Source organism: Corella eumyota, chromosome 5 (genome assembly GCF_963082875.1).
Source record: "Corella eumyota chromosome 5, kaCorEumy4.1, whole genome shotgun sequence".
NCBI classification, from domain to species: Eukaryota; Metazoa; Chordata; class Ascidiacea; order Phlebobranchia; family Corellidae; genus Corella; species Corella eumyota.
Window position 1 is genome coordinate 14,685,613 of NC_137494.1, and position 27,984 is coordinate 14,713,596.

The 27,984-nt window shown below is 29.0% G+C and overlaps 5 protein-coding genes across 5 annotated transcripts; 3 read left to right on the forward strand and 2 right to left on the reverse strand.

Annotated features, from left to right (window-relative positions):
• Positions 1-10: 10 nt before the first annotated feature.
• Positions 11-7,791, forward strand: LOC145753573 (uncharacterized). The gene is made up of 18 exons (XM_082569978.1): positions 11-302; positions 551-705; positions 774-876; positions 1,089-1,201; positions 1,283-1,398; positions 1,629-1,741; positions 1,885-2,029; positions 2,333-2,490; positions 2,921-3,228; positions 4,192-4,471; positions 4,737-4,888; positions 5,200-5,302; positions 5,489-5,601; positions 5,786-5,901; positions 6,114-6,226; positions 6,347-6,491; positions 6,711-6,868; positions 7,289-7,791. Exons 1-18 carry the CDS (start codon positions 30-32, stop codon positions 7,598-7,600), a joined length of 2,976 nt encoding a protein of 991 aa, XP_082426104.1. The 5' UTR covers positions 11-29; the 3' UTR covers positions 7,601-7,791.
• Positions 7,792-8,412: 621 nt separating this feature from the next.
• LOC145753574 (cytochrome P450 2C20-like) lies at positions 8,413-11,472 on the forward strand. The gene is given in 9 exon segments (XM_082569979.1): positions 8,413-8,703; positions 8,963-9,114; positions 9,183-9,295; positions 9,394-9,502; positions 9,697-9,812; positions 9,928-10,040; positions 10,170-10,314; positions 10,453-10,610; positions 11,000-11,472. Coding segments are annotated over 9 exon segments (1,509 nt in total). The 3' UTR covers positions 11,312-11,472.
• A 7,187-nt stretch (positions 11,473-18,659) lies between these two features.
• On the reverse strand, positions 18,660-21,286 carry LOC145753575 (galactosylceramide sulfotransferase-like). The gene is made up of 5 exons (XM_082569980.1): positions 21,189-21,286; positions 20,864-20,935; positions 20,604-20,679; positions 20,368-20,482; positions 18,660-19,525 (listed from the first exon to the last, which is right to left on the reverse strand). Exons 1-5 carry the CDS (start codon positions 21,284-21,286, stop codon positions 18,660-18,662), a joined length of 1,227 nt encoding a protein of 408 aa, XP_082426106.1.
• Positions 21,287-22,811: 1,525 nt separating this feature from the next.
• LOC145752786 (galactosylceramide sulfotransferase-like) lies at positions 22,812-25,590 on the reverse strand. The gene is made up of 5 exons (XM_082569122.1): positions 25,414-25,590; positions 25,142-25,228; positions 24,585-24,741; positions 24,326-24,440; positions 22,812-23,809 (listed from the first exon to the last, which is right to left on the reverse strand). Exons 1-5 carry the CDS (start codon positions 25,533-25,535, stop codon positions 22,944-22,946), a joined length of 1,347 nt encoding a protein of 448 aa, XP_082425248.1. The 5' UTR covers positions 25,536-25,590; the 3' UTR covers positions 22,812-22,943.
• A 1,527-nt stretch (positions 25,591-27,117) lies between these two features.
• Positions 27,118-27,968, forward strand: LOC145753292 (uncharacterized). Its single transcript, XM_082569702.1, has one exon. The coding sequence runs from the start codon at positions 27,269-27,271 to the stop codon at positions 27,959-27,961; it is 693 nt and encodes a 230-aa protein (XP_082425828.1). The 5' UTR covers positions 27,118-27,268; the 3' UTR covers positions 27,962-27,968.
• The last annotated feature ends 16 nt before the right edge of the window (positions 27,969-27,984 follow it).

The window sequence follows — 27,984 nt, forward strand, 5'->3', positions numbered from 1 at the left end:
CTAGGAAATGTATAAGTAATAGGATAATAATGTTTTTGTTTGAATTCACTTCACATCTTTCAATAACAAGCTTGTTGGTTGCAGCAATTGCTGGATTACTAACTTACAAAAGGATTTCAAAAGTGAAGTTGAATTTGCCACCTGGACCAACTGGTTTGCCAATCTTTGGAAGCTTGTTTTCAATGGAGATGCTTGCTGAACGGACTTTTGCAAAGTGGTCTAAAATATATGGGCCTGTTATAACTGTTCAAATTGGGCAAGTTCGAAATGTTGTTCTTAACAGCTACGAAGCTGTCGAAGAGGTAAAGATCCACTAATTAGCTTACATAGTCTTGTTTTTTGTAGTGGGAGAGGTGGTGCTATAAATCTTTAGTGGAGTCCTAGGGTAAAATCTAATCAATATAAAATACCATCTTAACAGCAATAAGAAAAACTAACAAAGGTAACTTAATACTGAGTTGGGGTAATGATAGCTGCTTGTAAAATAAGATTACTTAGTCCTAAAATAAATACAGTTAGATGTAAAGTAAAACGTTTTTAATTTTTTAAGGCATTTGTTAAACAAGGAAATTACTTCACTGGTCGATATCGGACGTTTTTTACCGACTTTGCATCAGGTAACGGACATGGAATCCTATTTTTAAACGACAAAAAAAACGACGAATGGAAAACCCAGAGAAGATTTGGCTCTAGAGCAATAGCTGGGTAAATATTGCTGTTTGTTTTACTTGTTGTCTTTTTATTACATTTTAATTTTTGTTATTTTTTACTAGGACTGGAATACGAGGTAAAAAAATGGAGGATCGAATCTTAGAAGAAGCTGATACATTATGCAAAGTGATTAGATCAAAAAACGGACAACCCTTTATATTAGAGGTACATCCTAGTTTAAATCTTTTTCAAAAGAATTTGTCAGTCGTTGTTCAAACTTCACGACTTTACAAGTGACAAATTCATTGGTTATTCTAGTGTTGATTGATTAAAGATAGTTTCAAAATAACAAGACAGTTCTTATGTTGATGTAATAATAATAATGTACAACTAAAACTAATTAAGATCATGACCACAAATATTTTTTTTATTTGCAGAGCATTATGATCCAATCAATTGCAAATGTGATTAACGGAATTACAATCCAGAAAAAATGCGACGAAGAAGGAAACGAAGCCTTGTTAAAATATATAAACTTCGTTATCGACGGGTAAGGTATCAAAAGCCTGCTTGCCAAAAATAAAATACAAAAAATTAAACTTTCTTTAGTAATAAAACAAAATTAATGCAGTTTTCGCACTGATGGTATTGCATATTCTTTAATAACTGTTCTACCATGGACAAGATTTATTCCACCAATCAGAAAAATGTATTCAAATATGGTTTCCGGAAAGCCCAGTCAATATGGTATGTTAATTAATAAAACACTTGTCTTAAGGCTAATACAATAACTTACATCATATAAAGAAACAGTATTTCTTCTACTATTTCTTTTAATTTCTCCTGCCTACAATAGATTACACACTAATGCTATTCTTGTTTTAAGTATTTTCCCTGCTTTAAAACGCTATCATCTGTTGGAGTTTTTTCTTTGTGATATGTTTTTATTTGATTTGACCAAAATGCTTATTATATAGCTTTATTTGATGGTTTTGTTGCTGAACATGAAAAGAGTTTAGACCCCAAAGAACCACGTGACTTTATTGATTTATTTCTTTTGGAATGTAAGAAGAAGACACCTTCTTTTACAGTACGTATTTTTAAGAGTTATTTATATATTTATTACATTTACAATCCAAGCTCCTTTACAATCCAAGCAATCTGAAATCACAAGTGCATCGTATTTAAAAGATAAGATCTTTTTTTTTTCTTCCATTTTGACGTTTTTTTTAGAAAACACAACTGATTTATTACTTAAAAGACGTGTTTGCTGCTGGTACTGAAACGACGACCAGTACGATTAGATGGACTATATTAAGATTAGTAAAACATCAGGACATTCAAGAAAGAATACACCAAGAGATCGACAATATAATAGGTTAAAACATTATGGTTTGTATTTGCATAGGAATTTGCTAATATTGTTATTTTTTTAATCTAGCAAGAAGCTGCAGTTTTTTTTAGTCTGAGCAATGTTTAAATATATGTTAATGTACAGTTTAGGTAATAATTGTACAACTCAGTCGATACTTTGCAAATTAAACTGGGCGAGTTAATATAGTGTATAACATTATTTGACTTTTTAGTTATTGTTTCTTATGTAAAAGTTATCTGTTTATTAGTTTGTGCATTTACTTTTTTTGTACAAGTTAAGTTAAACCAATTTTTTTATTACTTAAAGGAACTGATGGAAAAATACGAGTTGATACAAACCTTCCTTACACTAAAGCAGTTATACAAGAAACCTACAGAATACAACCAGCAGCCCCGCTAGGTGTCCCAAGATCTACCACACAAGATGTTGAATTAATGGGCTATCGTATTCCAAAAAATACTCAGGTAAGTTTGTATTTTGTTAGATTTTGCTAAGGTTTAAATTTAGTAAAACAACTTAAATTGACAAATAAATCTGGTGAGAACAAATTTTCTTGTGAAAACCCCTTATGTGGAATATCTCTTCTTTGAGATAAATACTTTCAGATAACTGTTTCATGTCAATACAAACTTGATTTCAACTATGTTTAAAATCTAATACTTCTAGAAAATCTTCTTTCCTCAGACAATTTCTTCTTTAACGCCTTCTTTAATTGGACAACTGTTTTTTGTTTTTTTTTCTAGAAGAATACTTCATTTATCAACTAATGCTGAAACAGAAAATCTAATAATTAACTCTTCTTAAACAACTGCTCTTCGTTAACAATTACATCCAAGTCACTTTTTATATTAACATGTACTTTCACTAAATATTTTACTTGCTTTTGTTTATTAGATTATTCCAAATATTTGGTGGATTCATAACGACCCAGAAAATTGGCCAAATCCTGAGATTTTTGATCCAATGCGTCATCTTGATGACAATGGTAACTTCGTTAGGTCTCCCAAAATTATCCCGTTTTCGATTGGTCCACGTTATTGCCTTGGAGAAAACCTTGCTCGAATGGAAGTCTTTATTTTTATCGTTTCAATTTTGCAAAAATTTAAGCTTTGTGCGAACCCAGAATTGCCAAATGTTAATTTAAAAACCAGTGGTGGAATTGTTGCTTCTGCAGACCAATATCCAATCATAATAAAGGAACGATAATATTTAGAAATTTGCAACATTTCACTGGCTTGTAAATAATTTTTCTATTCGGAATGGCAACAACATAAATCATGTAACTTCCATTCAAGGTAATAAATACTTGAATTGTATTTATACCTAGCTTAAACAAAAAAATCATTGATTCAATATTAAACAGAAAAAGTAATTTACAATATAATTTAGTATTTACCCTTTCAGTAAAAAAAATCCAAAAGTATTAAGGCTAAAATGTTAATTAAATCAATTAAATTTAATTTTCACAAATATACAAACAAATAATCGGTTGCTTTTTGTAAATTTCACATAATACTCATTTTTGCCTACGTGTTTCTGGTAACAATAACTTAACGAGTGTCTCGCTTAAAACGCCGTTATAATTTTTATAAATATTTCTGCAATATTAATGCATGTCGAAATAACATATTGTTGTAAATTATGAATAACAAAACCATATTTACGATATATTTCAAATAAGTGTTTAATACAAGAAACTGCAATTCACATTTAAAGCTTTTATTGAAACTTTGTTAAAACTTGGTGTAAAACAATCTTTTTGTTTATAAAATATTGTTAACAACCTTTTTGTTAATCTCATTTTGGTTAAATTTGATGTTTTTTTGTGCATAAATTTGTGCAAAGGAACAATAATGTTTAGGAATTTATGAGTTATATCTGAAACTTGGCAAATAATAACGTCCAAATTTAGGAACATCACGACAAAACGTTTTGTCATAAATTGCAGTTTAAGTCACGAAGTCGTTTAAAATAATATTTGTGGCATGATGTTTTAAACTAACTAGATATTCGATATATTAAGTTTGATACTGATCTTTAATGTACTTTTAAGTTTTAGAGAAAGTTAGGTTACTTATATGTACAATGCTGTAATATATTTAAAGTTGTTTAGTATTAGCATGAATTTACATTAATTTAACCCAATTTTACTTTTTTTTTATTAGGTTAGTGATGTTTTCTTATGAATTCACTTCACATCTTTCGACAACCAGCATATTGGTTGCAGCAGTCGTTGGATTACTTACTTACAAATGTATTTCAAAAGTAAAGTTGAATTTACCACCTGGACCAACTGGTTTGCCAATCTTTGGAAGCATGTTTTCAATGGAGATGCTTGCTGAACGAACTTTTGCAAAGTGGTCTCAAATATATGGGCCTGTTATAACCGTTCAAATTGGGCAAGTTCGAAATGTTGTTCTGAACAACTACGAAGCAGTTGAAGAGGTAAAATTTACTAGTTTACTTATATGTTCTTTTTTTCGGTGTAAGCGGTAATAGTATTAAACTTTGACATTTATTTTTGGCTCACTGTGCAAGTTAATAATATCGACATACCATTTACACAACAATACATAAAAACTGAGAAAATTAACTTGAAACTGAGTTGGAGTAATAATAGGTACTTCTATAATAAAGTTACTTTGTTGTAAGAGGTTCTAGTTAGGGGAAAAATAAACATGAAGTAAAATGTTTTTTTTGTGTTTTTTAGGCATTTGTTAAACAAGGTAATTACTTTTCTGGTCGATATCAGTCGTTTTTAACTGACTTAATAGCAGAAGGCAAAGGAATTGCGTTTTTAAACGACGGAAAAAACAACGAGTGGAAAACTCAGCGAAGATTTGCTTCTAGGGCTATGGCTGAGTAAATATTTTTGTTTTTTTTGCCTGTTCACTTTTAATTTACATCTTATTATTCTTCTTATATGTAGAATAACGTCATGGTTTTGGATTTGAGATTTACATTTTCACATTAAACGAAATGCATCTTTATTTTAACAATAACTTTAATGTTTCTATAAGTAAATTTTATTTCGACAACAAATATTTTTACTAGTGTTGTTTATTGATAGATACCTTTGTTATAGGGCAATAGTTGAAACAAAACCCAAAACATTGCTTTTTGTATTTATTTTCTTTTTTATATTTAAAATTATTTATTTTAATTGTAAACAGAACTGGAATTCGAGGTAAAAAACTGGAGGAACGAATCTTGGAAGAAGCTGATACATTATGCAAAGTGATTAGATCAAAAAACGCACAACCTTTTATATTAGAGGTAAATCCTGGTTTAAACTTTTGTTTTTTAAAGTATTTGTCTGTCTTAGTTTAAAAAAAAGTCTATATGTGACAAATTTATTGTTGTTGATTGATTTAGATCGTGTTTGTTGAGAACAAAAATAGATTCGACTTACAACGATATATTAATAAAATGCAATGTGCACAAAATTAATTTGATTTGCAGAGCGTCATAATTCATTCGATTGCAAATGTGATTAATGGAATTACAATCCAGAAAAAATGCGACGAAAAAGGAAACGAAGCATTGTTGAAATATGTGAACTGTGTCATTGATGTGTGAGTTCATTTGGACAATTTTGTGCTATATTTTGTGTTTAAAAAAATCTTAAACAGTTGATTTATTAATACACTTTTACGCTATTTCAACCAATACAAGGTCATGTCTAAAAAGGGCAAATGTGTATTCAATATTGTGCAAAAATTTATTTTTTTAATATTATTTGGAATGAAATAAATGCAGATTTCGCAGGGATGTTATGGGATTTGCTCTGTTAACTGTTTTACCATGGACAAGGTTTATTCCACCAATCAGAAAAATGTATTTAAATACGAAAACCGCGGTGGAGCTTGAAAAGAGTATGTTAATTAAAAAAGTTTAAAACCTAATACAAAACTACAAAGCATGTTTAGGAATATTATTTTCTTTTATACCAATTAACCCACTGCAATAGCTTATTCACTAAATTTAAAAGTGGTTGTTTAAGGTATTTGTCGGGGAAGTTTTTTCCTGGGGGTAAACATTTTTTTGAATTGTTTCATTTGATTTTACTTAAACGCTTGTTGTATAGAGTTATTTGGTGGTTTTGTTGCTGAACATGAAAAGGGTTTTGATCCTAACGAACCACGTGATTTTATTGATTTATTTCTCTTAGAATACATAAAGGAAACACCTACTTTTACAGTACGTATTCAAATAAGTTTAAACATTTCACCAGAATTATTTATGTTACAAACTAACAACATAAACACATCATTCTATAGTTTACGTAAATTGCATTTAACAGTTATTGAAACATTTTAGAAAAAACAGTTAAGATTGGTCTTAAAAGACCTATTTGTTGCTGGTACTGAAACAACGACCAGCACGATCAGATGGACGTTATTAAGATTAGTAAAACATCAAGACATTCAAGAGAAAATACATCAAGAGATTGACAATGTTATAGGTTGGTGGTATTTGTTTTCAATACTTGTCAATAAAATAGCTAATGTGGTTAACAAAACATTTCTCTGTTAGTCGTACAAATGTTAAACTAAATGATAATGTATTTGTTAAGTATTGATTTTATTAACAGGTCAGTAGTACAAAACGTAATCTTTGGCCAGAGTTGTGCGTTCCATACTGTTCTATACAAATATTTAAAAACCTTTTTAATTTCTCTAAGGAACTGAAGGAAAAATACGAGCTGACACAAACCTTCCTTACACTAAAGCAGTTATCCAAGAAACTTACAGAATACAACCAGCTACTCCGCTAGGTGTCCCTAGATGCACTACACAAGATGTTGAACTAATGGGATTTCATGTCCCAAAAAATACTCAGGTAAGTTTGTGTTTTTTTAATTTTATATGTGATTAAATTAAGTAAAACAATATAAATGGGCAAACGAATTTGCTGAGAACAAATGCTTTCTTGTGACAAATACTCATTTGGAATACCCTTTTTTCTTAAAATAAATACGTTCAGATGACTGTTTCATGTCAATACAATCTTTTATTACGACTATGTTTCAAAGATTAGTTCTTCCAGAAAACATCTATTCTTCACACAACTTTTTTTAAAACGCTTTCTTTGACTGGACAACTTTCTTGGATAAATATTTCAACAACTAACGCTAAGATAAGAATTCAGAGGATTGCATACTTTGGACATTTATTCTAAGTCGACTTTTACATTTAATATAGACACTTTTTATATAAAAAAGTAATGCCACTAATTATTTTATTTGCTTTTCTTTATTAGATTATTCCAAACATTTGGTGGATCCATAACGACCCAGAAAATTGGCCAAATCCTGAGATTTTTGATCCAACGCGTCATCTTGATGAAAATGGAAAGTTTCTTAAGTCGCCCAAAATTATCCCGTTTTCGATTGGTCCACGTTATTGTCTTGGAGAAAACCTAGCTCGAATGGAAGTCTTTATTTTTATTGTTTCAATTTTGCAAAAGTTTAAACTTTGTCCAAATCCAGAGTTGCCAAATATTAATTTAAAAACCAATGCTGGAATCGTAGCTTCTGCAGATCATTATCCAATTATATTGAAGGAACGATAGAAAGAGTTTGCTGCAAATATATTACAGTAAAAATCAAATGTATCGCATGCAAATGATTTATTTACGATACAATGTAAAAGTTTACTTGATTCAACGCAGTTTTATATCGATAAGTGTTTCTACATTATAACGTAAATACAAACTGTTGTGTTTTGTTATTCATTTGACGTTTTTTTTGCAAGAAAGTCTAAAACCAGATTGCAGCAATGTTAAATTACAATGCTAACTTTGTAAAAGATTTTACACAAGTTCGTATATTGATTAAAAAAACTATTTTCAAATATCAAGCATTTATTTCACTTTGTTATACATTTAGAGTAAAACAAAGTGTACAAAGCTTCAATTGGCCTTTTGTAAACTATTTTAAATATAGTTTTTAAGACCTCGGTAAACCAAAATGTTTTGCAGAAAGGCGCCTTTGAATTACACGCGATTACTTTGTGGTGAAGGTCTTTCCGCTTGATGTAACAACTAACCAACCACAGAGCTATTTTAGCTTTACTCGATGCGCTGTAGTTTAACTTAACGCGCCTGTAAACAAAACGTTTTAGCATACCGTGCAGTTTAAGTCATGCAATCGCTTAATCTAAACGTGTAGTAATTAAATTCGGTTTTTGATACTATGAATTATTACTAGTTTCCGGTTGGTGTACTTTGAAAGTATAAGAGGTAGTTAGTTTGATTTGTCATTGTTCTTAGTTGTAATAGATTTAAATTCGTTTAAGGTTAGCCCGAATTTACTTTGATTTACCATTATTTAACGTTTTTGTGTTTTCTTTTAAGTTCTAAGAAGTTAAGGTACTAGGTTAGTGATGTTTTTGTTTGAGTTTACTTCACATCTTTCAATAACTAGCTTGTTGGTTGCAGCAATTGTTGGATTACTAACTTACAAATGGATTTCAAAAGTGAAGTTGAATTTGCCACCTGGACCAACTGGTTTGCCAATCTTTGGAAGCATGTTTTCAATGGAGCTGCTTGCTGAACGGACTTTTGCAAAGTGGTCTCAAATATATGGGCCTGTTATATCTGTTCAAATTGGGCAGGTTCAAACTGTTGTTCTCAACAGCTACGAAGCTATCGAAGAGATATACTAGTTTATTTATGTAGTTTTGGTTTGAGGTTATAATATAAAAATTAATCACACCTTTAAGTAAGTTGTTTACGGTTTTAATTAAGAGTTTACCATAATAAACAGTTCACGGCAAGTAATTAAAATAAAAATACGATCTATCAACATATGAAAAACTTTCATAGCCAACCTGAAACTGAGTTGGGGTAATGAAAGGTATTTCTACAATGAGTTTACTTGGTTGTAAAAAGATCATAGCTCAGAGGCAATTAAAAATATTTTTATTATTTAAGGCATTCGTTAAGCAAGGCAGTTCATTTACTGGTCGATATCAGTCGTTTTTTAGTGACCTGATATCAGATGGGCAAGGAATTGTATCATTAAACGACGAAAAAAACGACGAATGGAAAACCCAGAGAAGATTTGGTATCAGAACAATTGCTGGGTTAATATTGTTGTTTGATTTACTTGTTTTCTTTTTATTATTTTTTAATTTTTGTTATTTTTTACTAGGACTGGAATTCGAGGTAAGAAAATGGAGGATCGAATCTTGGAAGAAGCTGATACATTATGCAAAGTGATTAGATCCAAAAACGGACAACCTTTTATATTAGAGGTAAATCCTAGTTTAAAATATATATTTTTTCAATAATATTTGTCCTTTATCGTTTAAACTTATGTTGATGCAGTACTTATATGCAACCACTATCAAAAATAATCACAGTTATTATACGTTCAATTGCCAATGTGATTAACGGAATTACAATCCAGAAAAAATGCGACGAAAAAGGAAACGAAGCGTTGTTAAAATATGTGAACTTAGTTATCGACTTGTAAGTTTAATTGGGTTCTTCGTGCTATATTTTATGTTTAATTTAAATGTTTTAAACCAGTGTTGTAGCAATAATCTTTTATGCTTTCGTCTTTTAACTAACATACAATCTTGTTAGATAAAAATGGAAAACGTATTCTTATTATTAAGCTAATAATTATTTTTAATAAAATATTTGAAATAAAATTGATGCAGATTTTGCAAGGATTCTATAGGATTTGGTTTGTTAATTGTTTTACCATGGACAAGATTTATTCCACCAATTAAAAAAATGTATCTGAATTTGAAAACTGTGGTGAACTTAGAGAATGGTATGTTAATCAATAAAGCATATACTTAATAGCTGAAGGCAAAAGTACTGGAGTTTTTTTACAGTTACAAACGTTTGTCTGTTGCTTTATTTAATCTAAAACGATTGTTGTATAGATTTATTGGGTGGTTTTATTGCTGAACATGAAAAGAGTTTGGACCCCAAAGAACCACGTGACTTCATCGATTTATTTCTTTTGGAATGTAGAAAGAAGACACCAACTCTTACAGTATGTATTTAAAAAAGTGTTCCTAAAATTTTCTATGTAACATTTTAACACAATAAGCACATCATTCGATAATTTTTACATACATTGTATTGAACAGTTATGTAAAATTTACGTTTGCTTGTTTTTTAGAAAAAACAGTTACAATATTTCGTAAGAGACCTATTTGTTGCTGGTACTGAAACGACGACCAGCACGATCAGATGGACGATATTAAGATTAGTAAAACATCAAGATATACAAGAGAAAATACACTAAGAGATTGACAGTGTAATAGGTTGGTAACATTTGTCCACGAAATAAATATGTATTTGTTGATACGTAAATTTATCAGCAGATCAATAGCATAAAGTATTTGTTTGTGCATGTTATCGTAGTTTAACTGACTTGATTTTAAACTTTAAAATTTATTAAGGAACTGACGGAAAAATACGAGCTGACACAAACCTTCCTTACACCAAAGCAGTTATACAAGAAACGTACAGAATACAACCAGCAGTCCCGCTAGGTGTCCCTAGATGCACCACACAAGATGTTGAACTAATGGGATATCATATTCCAAAAAATACTCAGGTAAAATTTTTTTCAGATTTTATATGTGAATAAAAATAATATTTCTGTAAACAAAGTGCCAACTTATGACAAATATTCTTTTGAAACACCTGCTTTGTCGAGACGAATACGTCAAGACAACTGTTCTTTGTCAGTACAATCTCTTGTAGCAACTGTTATCAAGGACTGAAATTTTCAAGAAATCTTCATTCTTCAGACAGTTGCTGCTTTAACGCCTTCAATATTTGGTCAACTATCTTCATGGAATGATTACTTCTTTGATTAACGACCCCTACGACAAAAAAACAGATAGCTACTTACCTAAAACAACTGCGCTTAACATTTCACTCAAGGCAGTTTTATAAAAAAAAGTAATTTCACTAAATATTTTTCTTACTATTGTATAATAGATTATTCCAAATATTTGGTGGATTCATAACGACCCAGAAAATTGGCCAAATCCTGAGATTTTTGATCCAACGCGTCATCTTGATGAAAATGGAAAGTTTCTTAAGTCGCCCAAAATCATCCCGTTTTCGATTGGTCCACGTTATTGCCTTGGAGAAAACCTAGCTCGAATGGAAGTCTTTATTTTTATTGTTTCAATTTTGCAAAAATTTAAGCTTTGTACGAATCTAGAGTTGCCAAATGTTAATTTAAAAAGCAATGCTGGTATCGTAGCATCTGCAGATCATTATTCAATCATAATGAAGGAACGTTAAGAGTTAGCAGTATGTATCATACCATTGATCAGTAAATTCTTATTCTCAAAGATTAAATTGATTTAAAAATGTAATTAACGTCCAGCTTACTGCATGCGAGGTCTTATTGAAATTATGTTAATGCTTTAGCTAAAAACATTAATTTTATCTTAAGAGTTAAATAGCAATACCTAATTTATACAACATATCTAATTTTAACAATAATGAAAAATTGTAGAGGTTTTATAGTCGAATTAAAACTCTGCCTTCGGTTGCTAGAAGTTGAGTAACTTTTTCAAAACTTTTCTTCAAATTAATACATTTTTTATATTAATCAATTTACCTAAAAAAGAGTGTATATATTCTTTAATGTTCCTAAAAAAATGACTTAAATACAACAATCTCGGTTGTATGTTTTATTTAAATGGGAATTTGTTTATATAGAGGCATGCACAATCAAAGTTGTTAAAACTGCAATGACAAGCACGTTGATAATTTAATTTCAAAGTGGTTATAAAATTTAAGAAATTTTTAAAAACGATCGTAGAAAACCACTTTGTGTATGTAATTAGCAATTCTTTACAAAGCATCAAGTGTTTCAAAATAGAATTTACTATTCAGTTATTTGCCTTAGGCGATATTACTCTGTTATCATACTATCATTTATTTTTTATCTGCAGTAGACTAAGTTTATAACAGAACATTTAGCTTGAGTTTTAGAATATTTCAGATTTTGTTTATGTTCTTTTATATATTTTTGATGGAGTTATCAAGTCGTTTTAATAAGCTTGTTTTGTAGATATTAACAATTAAGTTGTAGGTAGGTAGTCTACCTGCAAAAAACAAGTAAAATTTAGCAAAGTTATTACATTTTTACATTACAATTTGAATTGTTGCATTTAGATGAATGGCTTTACGCTTAAATACTTTATTTATGTTATGTTATTAAACATACCAAGTCTAGTTATTGGCAATGCAATTCAACATAATGGGTTTCATGTTAATGTAAAACCAAGCGTTAAAAAGATCAAGAAAGTACGAGTAGCAAAATGTCCCGAACAATGCACTTGTTTTAAACGAGAAGCTATAATTTGTCCTGATATTCAATTACATGAGTTTCCTTGGGGTTTATTCTTAGGAGTTAAAACACTATCAATACCAAATTGTGAACTAGAAGTTTTAACTCCAAACATGTTTCGCAAAAGATCGAAACTCGCAAGTTTAAACATGCAAGGGTATGTGTTTTTACTTTATTATTTGTATTGGGTGATATTAAATTTAAAACGTAGACAGAAATATAACCCAGGTATTTATTTTTTTCCTGTATGTTAAATCAACTGGAAAAAGTTTGTTACGATGGTAGAAAATATTGCAAACCAGTATTAGGTTGAACAAGCTATATCTTAAGTTATACCTAAAAATATTTAACACCAAGATTAACTCATCAAAGATATATTAAAATCGATATTATTAATTTGGTTAAATTTTAGATGTAATATTCGTGGGATAATGTCGACCGCTTTTCATAATCTGACATCACTTCGTTCCATTGATTTGTCCAACAACAAATTCACTTCAATTTCTAATAACATCATGCCAAACCCAAATGTTATATTGGACGAAAGTTACTCTGTAGTTTCGCCTGACATATTCAAGTACAATTTATTTATTGAAGAAATTAATCTGTCCAGTAATTTTATAGAAAATCCGATAGGAGAAAATGCTTTTCAATTTTTGAAGAACTTGCGCATTTTGGATTTATCATACAACAATATCACGTCGGTAGACGGCGCATTTTCTCGTTTACTAGGGGTCCAAGTTCTCAATTTACGCGGTAATAACATACAGTATTTTGAGCCTAATGCTTTAAGGCTAGCACTAGTTTTAGAAGAGTTAGATCTTAAGGAGAATAATTTGTTTTTTCTTGATTCAAATTGTTTAAGGCATTTACTTGGTCTTACTTTACTAGATTTATCAAAGAATTTGTTATTTGAATTACAGCCTAATATATTTTACAATCTTGTAAACATAAAACAAATTAAACTACAGAATAACTCTTTAAGTTGTTTAAGCAACTTAACATTTCAAAATACTTATAACCTTGAATATATTGATCTATCCCAAAATAACGTCAAGGCATTACAGCCTTATACTTTCTCCCTTGCAAAGTTGAAAACTTTGTTTTTACATGACAACCAAATTGATACAATTGGTCCCAATGTATTTCATAATGCGACTAGTTTATTAATTTTAAGTTTGTCACATAATATGATATCATACATTAACGCAAAAGCGTTTCAAAGTCTAAGTAAGTTACAAAATTTAAAGTTAAACAATAATAAATTAAAGGCATTGCCATCTCAACTTTTTGATAACTTGTTTTCTATTTTATCAATTAATTTAAGTAATAACCAACTCATTAATATTGAAACTCGCTGGATTTTACCCACGATTATTAAATTTGAGGACCGCAAATACTTAACTTTTTATTACGACGATGACGTCACATTATTATCATCTGTGACGTTTAAAAAGGAGTCAATTCAAAATAAAATTTTTTTAAATTTTTCTGGTAATCAGTGGGCATGCGATTGTAGTTCAAAACGGTTTTTACAATTCTTAAAACAGCAACAAAATTTACCTATAAGTAGGTTTGATTCTATTATATGTGCTAATCCTTTATTTAAGTACAACTTTAAGCTTGTAGACGATATTAAATATGATATATTAGATTGTAACGTTTTTGATCAATTTTTGTATTCAGTTTTTCATATTGGCTTTTTAATAGTATTTGCTATTTTATTTCTAATTTTAATTTTTTTGTTCTTTTTAAATAGGAAATTGCGCCAAAAAATATATTAGGCAAACTAGTTTAATTTTATGTTAATTTGTGTATGCACTCCAGTTCAAAAGTTGGACTGATATTTTAAATGCTGTTTAATACTTTTTTGAAAAACTATATTTGAAATGTATATCTATATTTATTATAATGTTTTCCTAAATAATACATTTTGTGCAACTAAATTTACATTAAATCATATATATATTCTGTTAAAACACACACACACACACATATATTACTACAAGTATTAATTTTAAATCATTAACATTGTATGTATGTACAAAAAACGTTAAGCACTGTAAAGTTTAAAATATCAGCAGGTGTATAAAGAAAGATAACACAAGGCTAACCAAAACAAAATCATGTTGTAGAGTTGTTGCCAATGCTGTTGGATATTCGCCTAAACAAAAAATTTAATTAATGTGAGTCAGTGTTTAGTTTACTAAGTTTGTTATTACTTTAAACAACCTGAAAGTCCTGATAAGTTTACTAATGAATATTTTGATTTACTAATGTTACAAACGCCTAAATTTAACAACCTAAACATTGTGGGGTGATTTCAAAGAAATAAAAGTAAAGCTAAATTGTATAATAGGCTAATTAATCAAACATACCAATATGGATGTTAACTTCACGTAGATAGATATTTTCATCTATGTTGGCTTCACAAGTTAATATCACCCATTCATCTATAATTTGAGTAGTTGTTGTAGCTAAGTTGGGATTAATTGGTTGGTCTGTTGTCTTGTTATTTTCTAAAACATATTATAACAAAGTGTTAAACCAAATTTTAATTAAAATTAAAATTCATATTAGCCATTGCTGTGTCAAAGTACTATATCTTGTGCACGTTTACAACCTTGCATTTTAAAATCAATCTCTAATGAACCTTTCAATCATGAAACCATATGTACTAGTAGGCTAGGCTGCTATTTTAGATTAATTGCCTTTGAATTTTGCTTTAAAAAAGATACCACTTTTGTAAAAATGTAATTCAAAATAGATATTTAGTACAGTTTATGTTACCTGGTATGTTTGTTGTTTGTGTTTCAAGAACTGGACTTCCAGCTGTTGTGAATAAGCTTTGAAAGTTAAGGAAGTCGTTGGCTGAAAATATAACATTTCTCGTAGCGTTATAAAGATTGTTGTTCTAAAAAAAATAAATAAAAAAAAATTTTAGTCAACTGTTTGCAAATACTTTGTGAAGTAGCTTGTGTTTTGTAATATATAAATTGGTTTATTGGTATGTAACAATTGCATAAAACGTTAATTTATAGCTATATTCTTTTAAAATATAAATATTAATTACATTCTATAATTTAAAAAATCACTAAAACATGAAATCAAAAATTCTGGAACCTTAGACATGGTTTGGGTAATTTTATAAGGTCAATAATATTATAAACTTGTACAACCCAAGACTGGGGTGGGGTGAAATTATGAAGTTAATAATACCTTAAACTTGTACAACTTAAAACTGGGTTGGGAATTATAAAATATATTTTTGTTGGCGGTTAAGTAGTCTTGCATTAAATTATTAATAATAAGTTAAAATGTCATACCGTTGAAGTGTCTTGTACATTTTGCACCAGATCATAACCTATTCCATCTGTAAACCAATTTAACACTGAAACAGGTCTAGTGTTCAAGGAATGGCACGTAATGTTAACAGTTTGGTTGGGACCAATATAGATGGCATACTGGAGTAAACTGGTGTACATTTCATATACAGGTTTGCTTGATTGATACGACAAGTAGAACGCTGAAGCTCTTTCTGAATTATATTATAATGTTATTAAATATTAATAAATCATATGTTGCAATTACACATAATTAAGTTATTTAATTGTTTTTAAATTATTAATTTTGTAGTAAATGCATAATTAATTCTGAGAATTTATTTTAATACGCGGTTAAACTAGGCTATTAATTGTAAAGAGCAAAAGTAAATAAGCAATTAAAATATGTTGCCACAAAGCGTTACTACAACAAAACCTCATTCAACTTAAGTACAATAGAAAGTAAAAGAAAATACGTCATTTGGCTAGCCAAGCGTCGCCATTGAACTATTTAAACAGTAAACATTTATTCCTTACTAAGCAAAATTAAAAAATAACAAAATTTATAAAACTTACGAAATAGATCGACCCGTTTTGTTGCTGGTGGAACCCCGTTTACGTCACAAGTAACCGTGCCTACGTCATCAATGTTAAATTGTCTGATAATCAGGGTAAAGTTACCTCCATTGACATCATCACCGATAAGAGTATATTTTGATTCGTCCTCGGGGTCCTTAATGAAAGTAAACCATAGATTTTATACAACATTAATTTTAAGCTGTGAAATGGTGTAGTGGTTGGGTCACTTGGCATTCCTGCATGAGGTCCCTGGTTCGATCCCCACTAGTTTAGTGCTGTAGTGCTGTGACCACTGTTACGACCAGATCTAATGTTTCTTTGTGTTTAAGCCGTTGAATCGCCTTTTTCACATCAAAAATAAATAAATAAGGAAAAATAACATAATAATCAAAGTAAATGGGCAAAAAAAATAAATTAAAAATTTTGGAGTAGAATGTTAACAAGCACAAACAAAGAAATTATATTTTAACATAAAATTAATTTTACCATGTAAATGATAGTTTGACCTCCAGCCACCAATGCAATTTGTTTCTCATTATGCGTCCATCTGACAGTTTTACCTCCAAGGTCTTCTGCTATGCATGAAATTTCAACATCTTCGTTTAAGTTTACGTAGGACTGATTTCTTTGGTCAATGAATTGTATGGTCGTTGCTGTGATTTATAATAAATTAAAGTTTTTAATTGGTTTTTAGAATATTTTTTAATTTAAAAATAAATAATCATTTTACTGTTTTAAATAAAAGACTTATTCTTAAATGGGTTTATTTTAAAAATTCTAACAAAGTTTTTAAATGATAATAAAATTGAGTTTCGATCTTAGTTTTACATTGAAAACCTTTAAAGTTTTTTAGTTTAATTATTAACTGAAATACTAACAACTGTTTTAGTTTACCTTTGATAAAACAGACATTAAACGTGATCAAACAAAATAGAACTAAGATGGCTTTCATTTTTATCTAAATATATTCATAAAACTTTTAAAATATCAGACAACTTTATTTCTGCTATGCTGGTATTTCAAAATAAATTTAAATTATCTTTAAAAAGTTTTTTTTTCCGTATAAAGAAATTTTGAAATATCACGCTGTTAGCTTGGGGATTAAATTTATCATGCTGGGAGTAATTATAAGCGTCTTAACAACGGCATCTTCTTTGCGTTGTCGTCTTTAAAATTATTGTCTTTTATTAAAAATGTTTTGTTAATTTTTTTTTATTTTATTTGTTTTTTTGCACATTAATAAAAGTAAATAATAGATACGATATACAATTAATATTACAACAATGCGACGGGAAAAAATGTCAAAATCAATTTAATGATTTAAAACATGCCAAAAGTAATAATGTTTACATAAAGATTTTAAGTATGTTATGGCATGGTCGTCAAACCCAATAGTTTGTTTAAATTTTAAAATGTTTTTATTAAACGGTTGGTTTAATTGATGTATTTGGTTAAATGGGATTTAATGTCATTACAATTATTAATTAAAGATTTCGTTTCTGTATTTTTTTAAATTAATTTTATTGTAAATAAAAGTCAACTTAACTGCCAATTTAAAGAGTAAATTGATGACCTTATTGCTATCTCGAGACATGTTTGACATTTTGTTGACTTTGTGGTTTTGTCTAGCAATTAACCTTCATTAATTTATAAATGGTTTTGGTTAGTGTGCCTTAGTTCACGTAGGCCCATGGTAACAAATACAAACAAAACGCTTAAATATTAACTAAAGCCTTAATTGAATTACGAAACCAACCTATATTTTATACCATATTTCCATCTACTTTATTTTTTTTATTTTGGTTTTTCACACATTGATAAAAGTAAATAATAAAAACGATATACAATTATTATTACAACAATGCGACGGGAAAAAATGACAAAATCAATTTAATGATTTAAAACATGCCAAAAGTATTAATGTTTACACAAAGATTTTATAGTATGTTATGGCATGGTCACCAAACCCAGTTTTAGTTATATATTATGCAACATAAAAAATAAATTTGATATTTTAAGCATACCCCATCGTAATAAGTAAAACAATGTATACAAAAATACAAAATTGTTATTACAGAAAGCAGGATATTGCGCTAAAATACTGACTAAATAAATATCATGCATAAACATAAAGTCTAATTTAACATTCATCAAGTTTTAAAGTATGGAAATTTGTACACCTCGCGGTTTTTGTAAAATTCGTTGATGCTGAGATTTAAATATTTCAGCACTAAACTGTAATAGATAGACCTTTAATATAGGATATACTAAAGCAAAACATTTGAAGACAACAATTTTGTAAATAATGTACTAAAAGACAAACAGTGTAGAAAAAAAAGCTTTAAATAAATTCTCAATTTTGGAAGTTAAAATTTATGTTAAAACAATTTTAAAATTTATTATTTCGTAAAATTCGTTGATGCTGAGATTTAAATATTTCAGCACTAAACGGGTTTTCCGAAGCAATTAATTGTTTACAAATTTCAATTTTTTCGGCACCAGGTTTTAAGTTATAACTTTTAACGTCAACATTTTTTGGCTTGAAACCCTTGTTTTTTATTTTAACGTATTTTGAATCTACAGCATTGCCTTCTAGGCATAGCTCCGTTAAATTGGATATTGTTGCATCCAGTTTTTCAATTTTGATCCGCATTTTTTTTAATCCGAAAACTTTAACTTTTTGCCAAAATGTTGCGTTAAAATGGTCGAATAATGCGGCGTCCGCTTTATTCCAAATCCGCGCTTTTTTACGTACCCGTTCGTGGTATTCGACATCCGAAATATTTTGATTCCGTGCATTTAAAGTAAAGCAAGCGACATCTTTAAGTTCCCAGCCCATAATGTCACTTAACAATATCATTGATTCTTTAAAGTAATCTGAAACTAGTATTAAATCGAACAATTCGTCTATTTCTTGAATAGCTAGTGCAATAAGGTTGTCATTAGTATTTCGGTTATTGTATCCGAAATCGAAAAAAGTCGGATTTTTCTCCAGCATGGAGTATGACCCCGGTTTTGATTCTTTAACGAATTTTTCCGCGTTATCCAAATACCTTTCGCACCCGCCTTTTTCTTTTTGTGGCACTTTTTGAAATGAAGGAACGATCGGCCAAAAGTAGGTAAAAGATGACTCGAAAAGTGAGCCTGGTTCGCGAACAATACTGACATAAACAGTCGTTTGTTTTGGCATTAACTCGGTTACAACACTTCTTTTAAATCGCATATGATGACATAGTATATTATACTCTTTAATATCTGTAAAAATAAAAAATTAGTTTTTAAAATTTAGGCATTACAGGTAAAATTAAGAAGCTATTCTCAAGTTGTACAAGTTTAAGATATTATTGACCTCTTGATAATACCCAAACCCAGTCCCAAGTTGTACAAGTTTAAGATATTATTGACGTTATAATATTACCCCAACCCAGTCCTAAGTTGTACAAGTTTAAGATAATATTGACTTTATAATATTACCCCAACCCAGTCTTAAGTTGTACAAGTTTAAGATAATATTGACTTTATAATATTACACCAACCCAGTCTTAAGTTGTACAAGTTTAAGATAATATTTACTTTATAATATTACCCCAACCCAGTCTTAAGTTGTACAAGTTTAAGATATTGTTGACCTTATAATATTACCCCAACCCAGTCTTAAGTTGTACAAGTTTAAGATAATATTGACTTTATAATATTACCCCAACCCAGTCTTAAGTTGTACAAGTTTAAGATAATATTGACTTTATAATATTACCCTAACCCAGTCTTAAGTTGTACAAGTTTAAGATATTATTGACCTCATGACATTACCCCAACCCAGTCTTAAGTTGTACAAGTTTAGGATATTATTAACCTCGTGATATTATTTCAATCTGGTCCCAAGTGTTTGTACGGGTTTATTTTTTACAACATTATAGTTATTGATTTGTTTGTGAAACCAAAAGGCCAACTAACTCTACATAAACAAAAATTAGCCTTTTTCAACGCAGGCTTATTTGCCAGCTTAACAATGTTGATTTTGTGGTAATGCGGGCTCACGTACTAAATTTAATAGTGTTCCTTTATTGTTAGATATAGCATTTTCCTAACAATCTTACCTTTATAATGTGATATTTTGTTTTCGGCGATAAAACCAGGATAGTTAAAATCATGCTTATTGCTTGGTAAGGCAAAGATCGAGTTGTGATGCAATCCATATCTTAACAACACGTTCTAAAAACATTAAAAAAAAATTTTTTGGATATATTAATTTATTTTATAAAAAAAAATGATTTAACAGTTAATATATATATATATTTTTAAGAGAATGTTTTTGTAGCAATGTCAATTTTACCTGTACTGCCGAGCCAGCAGTCTTATGCGTTTTTAAAAACATGATATTTTTTTTCTTAGGTTTTGTTGGTGTAGGTCTATTAACATAATAAATTATTATTTAAATAAAAATTTATATATATGTAAATTTTACTACTTAAGACTTTGAACTTGATCATTATAATAACGTCAACCACATCTTAAAATTTTATTCAGACGTAAAAGTAAAAATATTAGGCTCACTTTACCAAAAACTTAAGTTTAGAATTTAGAATAACTTACGTTGTAATTTGTTCATAAGCATTCGATTTATTAGTAATGTTGGGTTGGGTAACTAAAATGCTTTTAGTATTTCTGTAAATGATTTTTTTAAATAAGTAAATTAAAATTTTATATATAGCAATAAATGAACACGATGGCTTTTTGTTAAACATTAAACTGTTTTAAGGCAACTTTTATTATATGTTTTGTAAATTTAATTTTATAATCATAAGATTTTAAAAATAGGTTAATATTGACACTGAAATGGCGTCCAATTATCAGTATAATATATCCAATTTATGATTAGAATTTAATTATTTATTTATTATTGCATACAGCATCTCACCCTTTGCTTAAAATCCATTTTCCATTTAGTTGAAGTACAATACAAATTAAACACAGTTGAACCAAAATAAAACCAACTAGCATTTTTTGACTGATCATTTTGCTTTTTCAAACTAAAATGAAACTAGTTTATTGTCCTCCAATAAATGTCAAATACACTATAAAAAATACTACGTATACTTCTGTTAAGGTATTTGCAAAAACACAAGATTATTAATTCTGTTAAAATATTGCCGTAGTTAACTATAGTAGTTTTAAGTAACTATCTATACAAGCCAAGTGCATTTAAAAAGTATCAAATAAACTGCAATACTTCAACCATTTTTAATTTCTTACAGTCAGAGCTATGGGAACCTTAAATTTTGTATTATCTAAATACATAGTGTACATACATGTTATAGAAGATAAGGTTATTTCTGACGGTTTTAAATTTAAACTCTTGTTTGTTCTTTAGCAACGCATATCTGCTTTAATTAACTATATTTAAATAAAACGACAGTATAGGCCTTTAACAGTACTATCATTCTCTATAAGCTTTCACACATTTCAAGTTTGACTTTAATACTCTTCTTAAAACTGTATTTATTACAAAAAAATTGGTCGTAAATTAACTCCAAAATTTAAAGTCTAATATTTGTAAATAAATAATGAACTTCAATATTGCGGAAAAATAGTAGCAGTTATTAATAATACTACAACACTTTACTGAACAAGTTTTCTCTTTACAATTTTGCTAAAATATAATTCATTGCATCTTGTTTAAACGTGGGTTATATATGCTATGTATGTGTATTTAGTATGAACTTGGACCTATATTTCGATGCTATATTTAAGAGCTTTACAAACATATTCGTCCTAGTTATTTAAACATAATTTTGTGTATTATCAACCTTGAACAAAAGCAATGATTTTAATATTGTTTAAAAAACGCTTTTAAAACAAGGGTTATAAAAGACGTTAACAAGTCAAGTTTATTACTTTAGTTAAAACATTAATAAAATTATTTATGTGTTAAATTAATACAATCTTTATTTTTATATACCTTAGTAAATTTTCTCTAATTTAAGGCAATTGTTTAGTTAAACGGGCAGCGTGGTGTAGTGGTAAGAACACTTGCTACACCACCATGAGGTCGTGGGTCTAATCCCCACTGCTCTCATGCTGTAGCGCCTTTGAGTAAGGCCGGGTCGGAGTAACTAATGTCACTCTATCAGATAGTTAACATGCATTCCAATTAGGTTTGGATAGAGTTAAAGAGCCTTACTTGAACAAACTACAACATAAAAGCAATACGAACTAAACCCAGGATCTTATTAAGTTAATTTAGGTCTTTTTAGCTTGCCAACCCACTTATAAATTTTTTTGGTTACTTATTTAAATAAAATAATTTTAAAAAGTGTTTTCTATAATAAGTTATAAGTTAATTTTAAAATAAATTTTTGGTTTTAAAAATAAATAAAACTTATTTAAAGTTTAAAAAATTGTATTTAGTAAAGAGCAACATCACTAACTATATAAATAGCATAAAAACAACAAAAAATAGCACGAACAACTAGTATTACAGAAAACTAAAAGTAACATGTTAACTAAGTTAATTGCACAAATTTATTAGATGGACCTTTAATATAGGATATACTAAAGCAAAACATTTGAAGACAATAATTTTGTAAATAATGTACTAAAAGACAAACAGTGTAGAAAAAAAACTTTAAATAAATTCTCAACCTTTCTAGTTTAGATTTATGTTAAAATATTTTTAAAATTTATTATTTCGTAAAATTCGTTGATGCTGAGATTTAAATATTTCAGCACTAAACGGGTTTTCCGAAGCAATTAATTGTTTACAAATTTCAATTTTTTCAGCACCAGGTTTTAAGTTATAACTTTTAACGTCCACATTTCGAGGCTTGTATATTTTGTCTGCTGTTTTAACGTATTTTAAATCTACAGCATTGCCTTCTAGACATAGCTCCGTTAAATTAGATATTGTTGCATCCAGTTTTTCAATTTCGATCCGCATTTTTTCTAATCCAAAAACTTCAATTTTTTGCCAAAATGTTGAGTTAAAATGGTCAAATAATGCGGCGTCCGCTTTATTCCAAATCCGAGACTTCCTACGTATCCGTGTATGATATTCGACATCCGAAATATTTTGAGTCCGTGCATTTAAAGTTAAGCAAGCGACATCTTTAAGTTCCCAGCCCATAATATCACTTAACAATATCATTGATTCCTTAAAGTAATCTGAAACCAATATAAGGTCAAACAATTCGTCTATTTCTTGAATAGAACTTGTAATATAACTGTCATCTTCATTTCGGTTATTATATCCGAAATCGAAAAAAGTCGGATTTTTTTCTAACACGGAGAACGTACTAGATTTTGATTCGCTGACAAATTTCTCCGCATTATTAAGGTATCTTTCGCATCCGTCTTTTTCTTTTTGTGGTATCTTTTGAAATGAAGGAACGATCGGCCAAAAGTAGGTAAAAGATGACTCGAAAAGTGAGCCTGGTTCGCGTACAATACTGACATAAACAGTCGTTTGTTTTGGCATTAATTCGGTTACAACACTTCGTTTAAATCGCATGTGATGACATAATATATTATACTCTTCAATATCTGTAAAAATAAATTGTTTATTTTTAAATGTTTGAACATTACATATCAATTTTACATGGTTTTTATTGTCCCAACCCAGTCTCAAGTTGTACAAGTTTAAGATAATATTGACCTCATGATATTAACCCAACCCAGTCCCAAGTGGTACAAGTTTAACATATTATTGGCCCCATAATATTACCCCGACCAAGTCTCAAGTTGTAAAAGTTAAAAAAAGCATTGACCTTATGATAATACCCCAACCCAGTCCCAAGTTATACAAGTATATATTATTGATTTCTTTTTATAGGTAGTGTATTGGTTTTAGATGTATAAGGGTAACTGCACAGCCTAACTATTATACATATTACGTTACTTCGACTCAGTTTCAAATTGTCTTTGCCAGTTTAATAAATATTCTTTCAACATTGCCTAATTATCTTACCAATATAGTTGCAAAATATTGTAAATACGTATTACATTATACCAACTTGTTTAGAAAAACTGGTTTTACTACATAGATATTCATCAGCATACCTTTAAAGTGTGATATGGTTTTAGTTGATACGAAATTCGGGTATGAAAAGTCATGCATGTTGTTTGGTAAGGCAAAGGTAAGGTTGTGATGCAAACCATATCTTAACAACACATTCTAAAAAAATAAAATTTTAGATTAAAAAGCAAAAATTGGTAATATTTGGTTTTGCCAGGCTAAAGAGCAATGTTAGTGGCTTTGGTGCGGCTCGAACTCAATACATTTTTACATAAATTGTACATGTATATATGTCAATTTTACCTGCACTGCTGAGCTAGCAGTCTTGTGAGTTTTTAAAAACATGATATTTTTCTTTTTTGGTATTTCTGTAGTGAGAGGTTGTGTAGTTACTTCGTCTTTTATAACATCCATTGACGTTGTCGTTTGAGATATATATAAGGTAGTAAGCTCATACTCTCTAAAAATGATATTAAAAATGGCCTTGTTATATATTTATAAAGCAAATAGCATATTGTAAAATTTTGGACATATTTTTTCTCAGAAAAATTTCGCCAAACTAATTTGAATCATAGGTCAATATCATTTTAGCTGCTTTATGTAATTTTAACCAAGTCTCAAGTGAACGTTTAAGAAAATATTTCAGTCTCAAGTTACAACAAACTGGGTCTGTTAATTTTTTTAAGATAAAAATTATCTGGATTTAGTGAATTTTAAAATGCGCTAATGATAATAAACAGAACTGCCAACTAATAACTTTCCGACGGTGGTATAATCAATTAAAAAAAAATTCGCACACCAGTGTTACGTATTACGGAATTTTTAACTAATTTAAACTTTTCAATTCGTAAATTAATTACCTTAGATCCCCAAAAGTAGTTAGTTGTTGTTCATCATTAATTCTTTCTTTCAATTTTACAGTTTGTAACATTTCAGAAGTCCAATATCTAAACATATATATATATTAAGGTTAACATCTGTGTATTTTAAATCCAATAATAAATCATATACTAATTCATCGTAGCTGTTTTGGGTTATTGGTTATATACTGCGTGGACGCTTTTAACCTACAATTTAACTGTTATTTAAATTTAAATAACCTTTAGTTAAACGTTAACTTATATATTTTTACCTTTTAAAAATCCATACACCATTAAGCTGTAGTATAATCACAACGAAAAACACAGCGACCAAAATTTTATTTTTCATAGCTGCTTGCTTTGCAATATACCCTAGTCGATCAAATATCTTCATCTGATTAACTGCTGTCTTTTACATACAGTCGGATTTTAATCAGCGTTTTTCTATCGCCCCAGGGCTCAAATTGTAGAAAATGATTTCAAGTTGTTCTTTTATATAACTTATCATATTACTATTCAAAACAAAAGAGATAGCTGTTTATTTAACGCAGTTCATTCTAACGCTTCACGCTATGATAACAACAAGCAGCTATCTACTGAATGATACATTCTCAAAAATGACTGTTAGCACCAAATAACGGTAAAGCGAAATACACTCATTCATTGCCATCATAGTAAAAATATTATAAGCGGTATTATTTCCGCTTTACTGTATGGGCTTTACATATATTTTGGGTATGCGGTTTAGGACTAACCACGCCATCTTATAAGAAATTTTCAAAAATACTAATTTATTTAACCTAGCAGAAATTTGATGCTTAAAAAATTGGAGATTTTGTCGTTTAACCTTTAATGATTAACTATAACTACATAAAAAGTCATTGTATCTATTGTAATCATTACATCCTAGCTTTTTTCAGGCTACAACTCTGAATAAATCGCTAAAATTATATTTTACTTCAAAAAAAATCTCAACTTTGTAAATATTTTTTCCAAACTAACAGTACAATGTTAATATGTCATACAACAACATTATTCTGAAACAATAGTGTTGACTCACACTAGAAGTTAAATAGTAAACTTAAAACTCCCTTTTTTAGTAAGTTGCTTTTGAATATATTTATAAGCCTTAATACCTTATATAAAGCTATTGAATGTTTTGTAAAACGTAAATTTACAATTTTTTTTCGCTTTAGCAATCTATTATAAACTTAAAAATATCGTGACAGCAGTTCACTAACATAGAACTGAACTGAAGTATACCATAAGAGTATTCGTCTTTTTCAATTGGGTTGTACGCACTCGTACAAAACGCTAAAAATGCCTCAAGAAATTTAAAATTGGCTCTCAGTTTGATTTTCTTTGAAAATTTTTTATTAGCTTTACAAATTTTAGCATATTCAAACTCCCTAAATTTATTTCGTAGGCGTTAACGGAAATTTAATGAAAATCAAACTGTTAGCTTATATGTTTTGTGCATGAAACTAAACTATATTTTTTGCCATTTTATTTTGACTAATGCATATTACCTTGTTAAACGGATGTAGAGCCTAAAAACAAGTCATTGTATTATTTATAGATTTTACTACACTTTTAGCAGCAATAGATCTATTTAAAAATGGCATTGGGAAAAACCGTTATGTTAAAATCATTTTGTTGGCATATTTTAATATATTCCTTGTGGAAAAATATTTTTTGGGGTATTTTTCTATAATTAAATTATCTTGCTGAATTTTAGGCATTGCAACATTGCCCAATCACAAATTTATTTAATTTATTTAAAATAAAAAAATTTCCAAAATTTATTAATATATTTTAGCATTTTAGTTTAACAATTAATATTTAAACATTTTTTTTTAAATATATTTTTAAAGAGGATAAACTTAAAATGTTAAATTGTGTCACCAAGCGACCAAAGTTGAATTTGTTATAGAATGTTTATGACGTCACTTAACGTAAAATATTGAAATTTCAGTTCTGCATGACACAAAATTAAGTTTTGACATTTTTCCACGCGTGTATTAAAAATTAAATAATAAATAAACTATTAACCAGTCTCTAAACCAAGGTTTATTGTAGCTTGTATATGTACAATACTCTTTTAAAGGATAATTACATTAAATTGTGATGAATTATCAAGAACGCTTGGATGAGTTTTTGTCTTTGTCGGAAAGAGCGTGGCAGGATTTGGTTAAAAACACCAGTATTGTCCTAGAAAATGATCAGAAATCGTTTGATAATTTTTTCAATGAGAATGAGAAGGTTACGGACTTTTTAGAAAATGCTGTAAATAATGTGTTAGATGACCAGTCTGCGCTTGGCAACGATTTGAAAAATCTTGACAACGAAAAATTGGAATTATCGCGACTTGAAAATGCTCAGATAGAAGCTGAATCTCAAAACAAGATACTAGAAGAGAAGTTACACTCAATGGAAATTGAATTGGACAAAGCAAAAGTTAGTTTCAAAGAAAATAATTTATCAAACCAAACGAAAAGGCGAAAATTAGAATCTCAAAAATCGGATATCAAGCAAGCCCTTCAACTTTATTCCAAATACCTCGGTCTTGAAATAAGAACGTTACAAGACCACAGAACCCAGTATATATTCCATGACAATGACAATTTAAAAATCGATAAAAATGCCTCGTTTGTGATAATAAGGCTAGTTGATGAAACCTACGAAGTTACAGATAGCGAACCGAACTTACCAAATCGTAAAGATTTTGAACAACAATTAAACGCCACAAATAATTTAGCTGGGTTTATTCAGTGCATTAGAAGAGTTCTAAAACAGGAAAAAGAAATGGATTTAATTTAAATTCTTAAAAAATATATTTTTTT

Excerpts from the sequence above, each read along its gene's own strand:
- LOC145753573 (XM_082569978.1), top strand. The coding sequence starts at position 30 with ATGTTTTTGTTTGAATTCACTTCACATCTTTCAATAACAAGCTTGTTG. Across the intron at positions 1,399-1,628 it reads CGGAAAGCCCAGTCAATATG|CTTTATTTGATGGTTTTGTT; the intron begins GTATGTTAATTA and ends CTTATTATATAG. Across the intron at positions 2,491-2,920 it reads GTATTCCAAAAAATACTCAG|ATTATTCCAAATATTTGGTG; the intron begins GTAAGTTTGTAT and ends TTTGTTTATTAG.
- LOC145753575 (XM_082569980.1), bottom strand. The coding sequence starts at position 21,286 with ATGATCAGTCAAAAAATGCTAGTTGGTTTTATTTTGGTTCAACTGTGT. Across the intron at positions 20,936-21,188 it reads AAATGGATTTTAAGCAAAGG|AAATACTAAAAGCATTTTAG; the intron begins GTGAGATGCTGT and ends AATCATTTACAG. Across the intron at positions 20,483-20,603 it reads CTGCTGGCTCGGCAGTACAG|AACGTGTTGTTAAGATATGG; the intron begins GTAAAATTGACA and ends TAATGTTTTTAG.
- LOC145752786 (XM_082569122.1), bottom strand. The coding sequence starts at position 25,535 with ATGAAGATATTTGATCGACTAGGGTATATTGCAAAGCAAGCAGCTATG. Across the intron at positions 25,229-25,413 it reads GGTGTATGGATTTTTAAAAG|ATATTGGACTTCTGAAATGT; the intron begins GTAAAAATATAT and ends ATATATGTTTAG. Across the intron at positions 24,742-25,141 it reads ACTACTTTTGGGGATCTAAG|AGAGTATGAGCTTACTACCT; the intron begins GTAATTAATTTA and ends TATCATTTTTAG.
- LOC145753292 (XM_082569702.1), top strand. The coding sequence starts at position 27,269 with ATGAATTATCAAGAACGCTTGGATGAGTTTTTGTCTTTGTCGGAAAGA.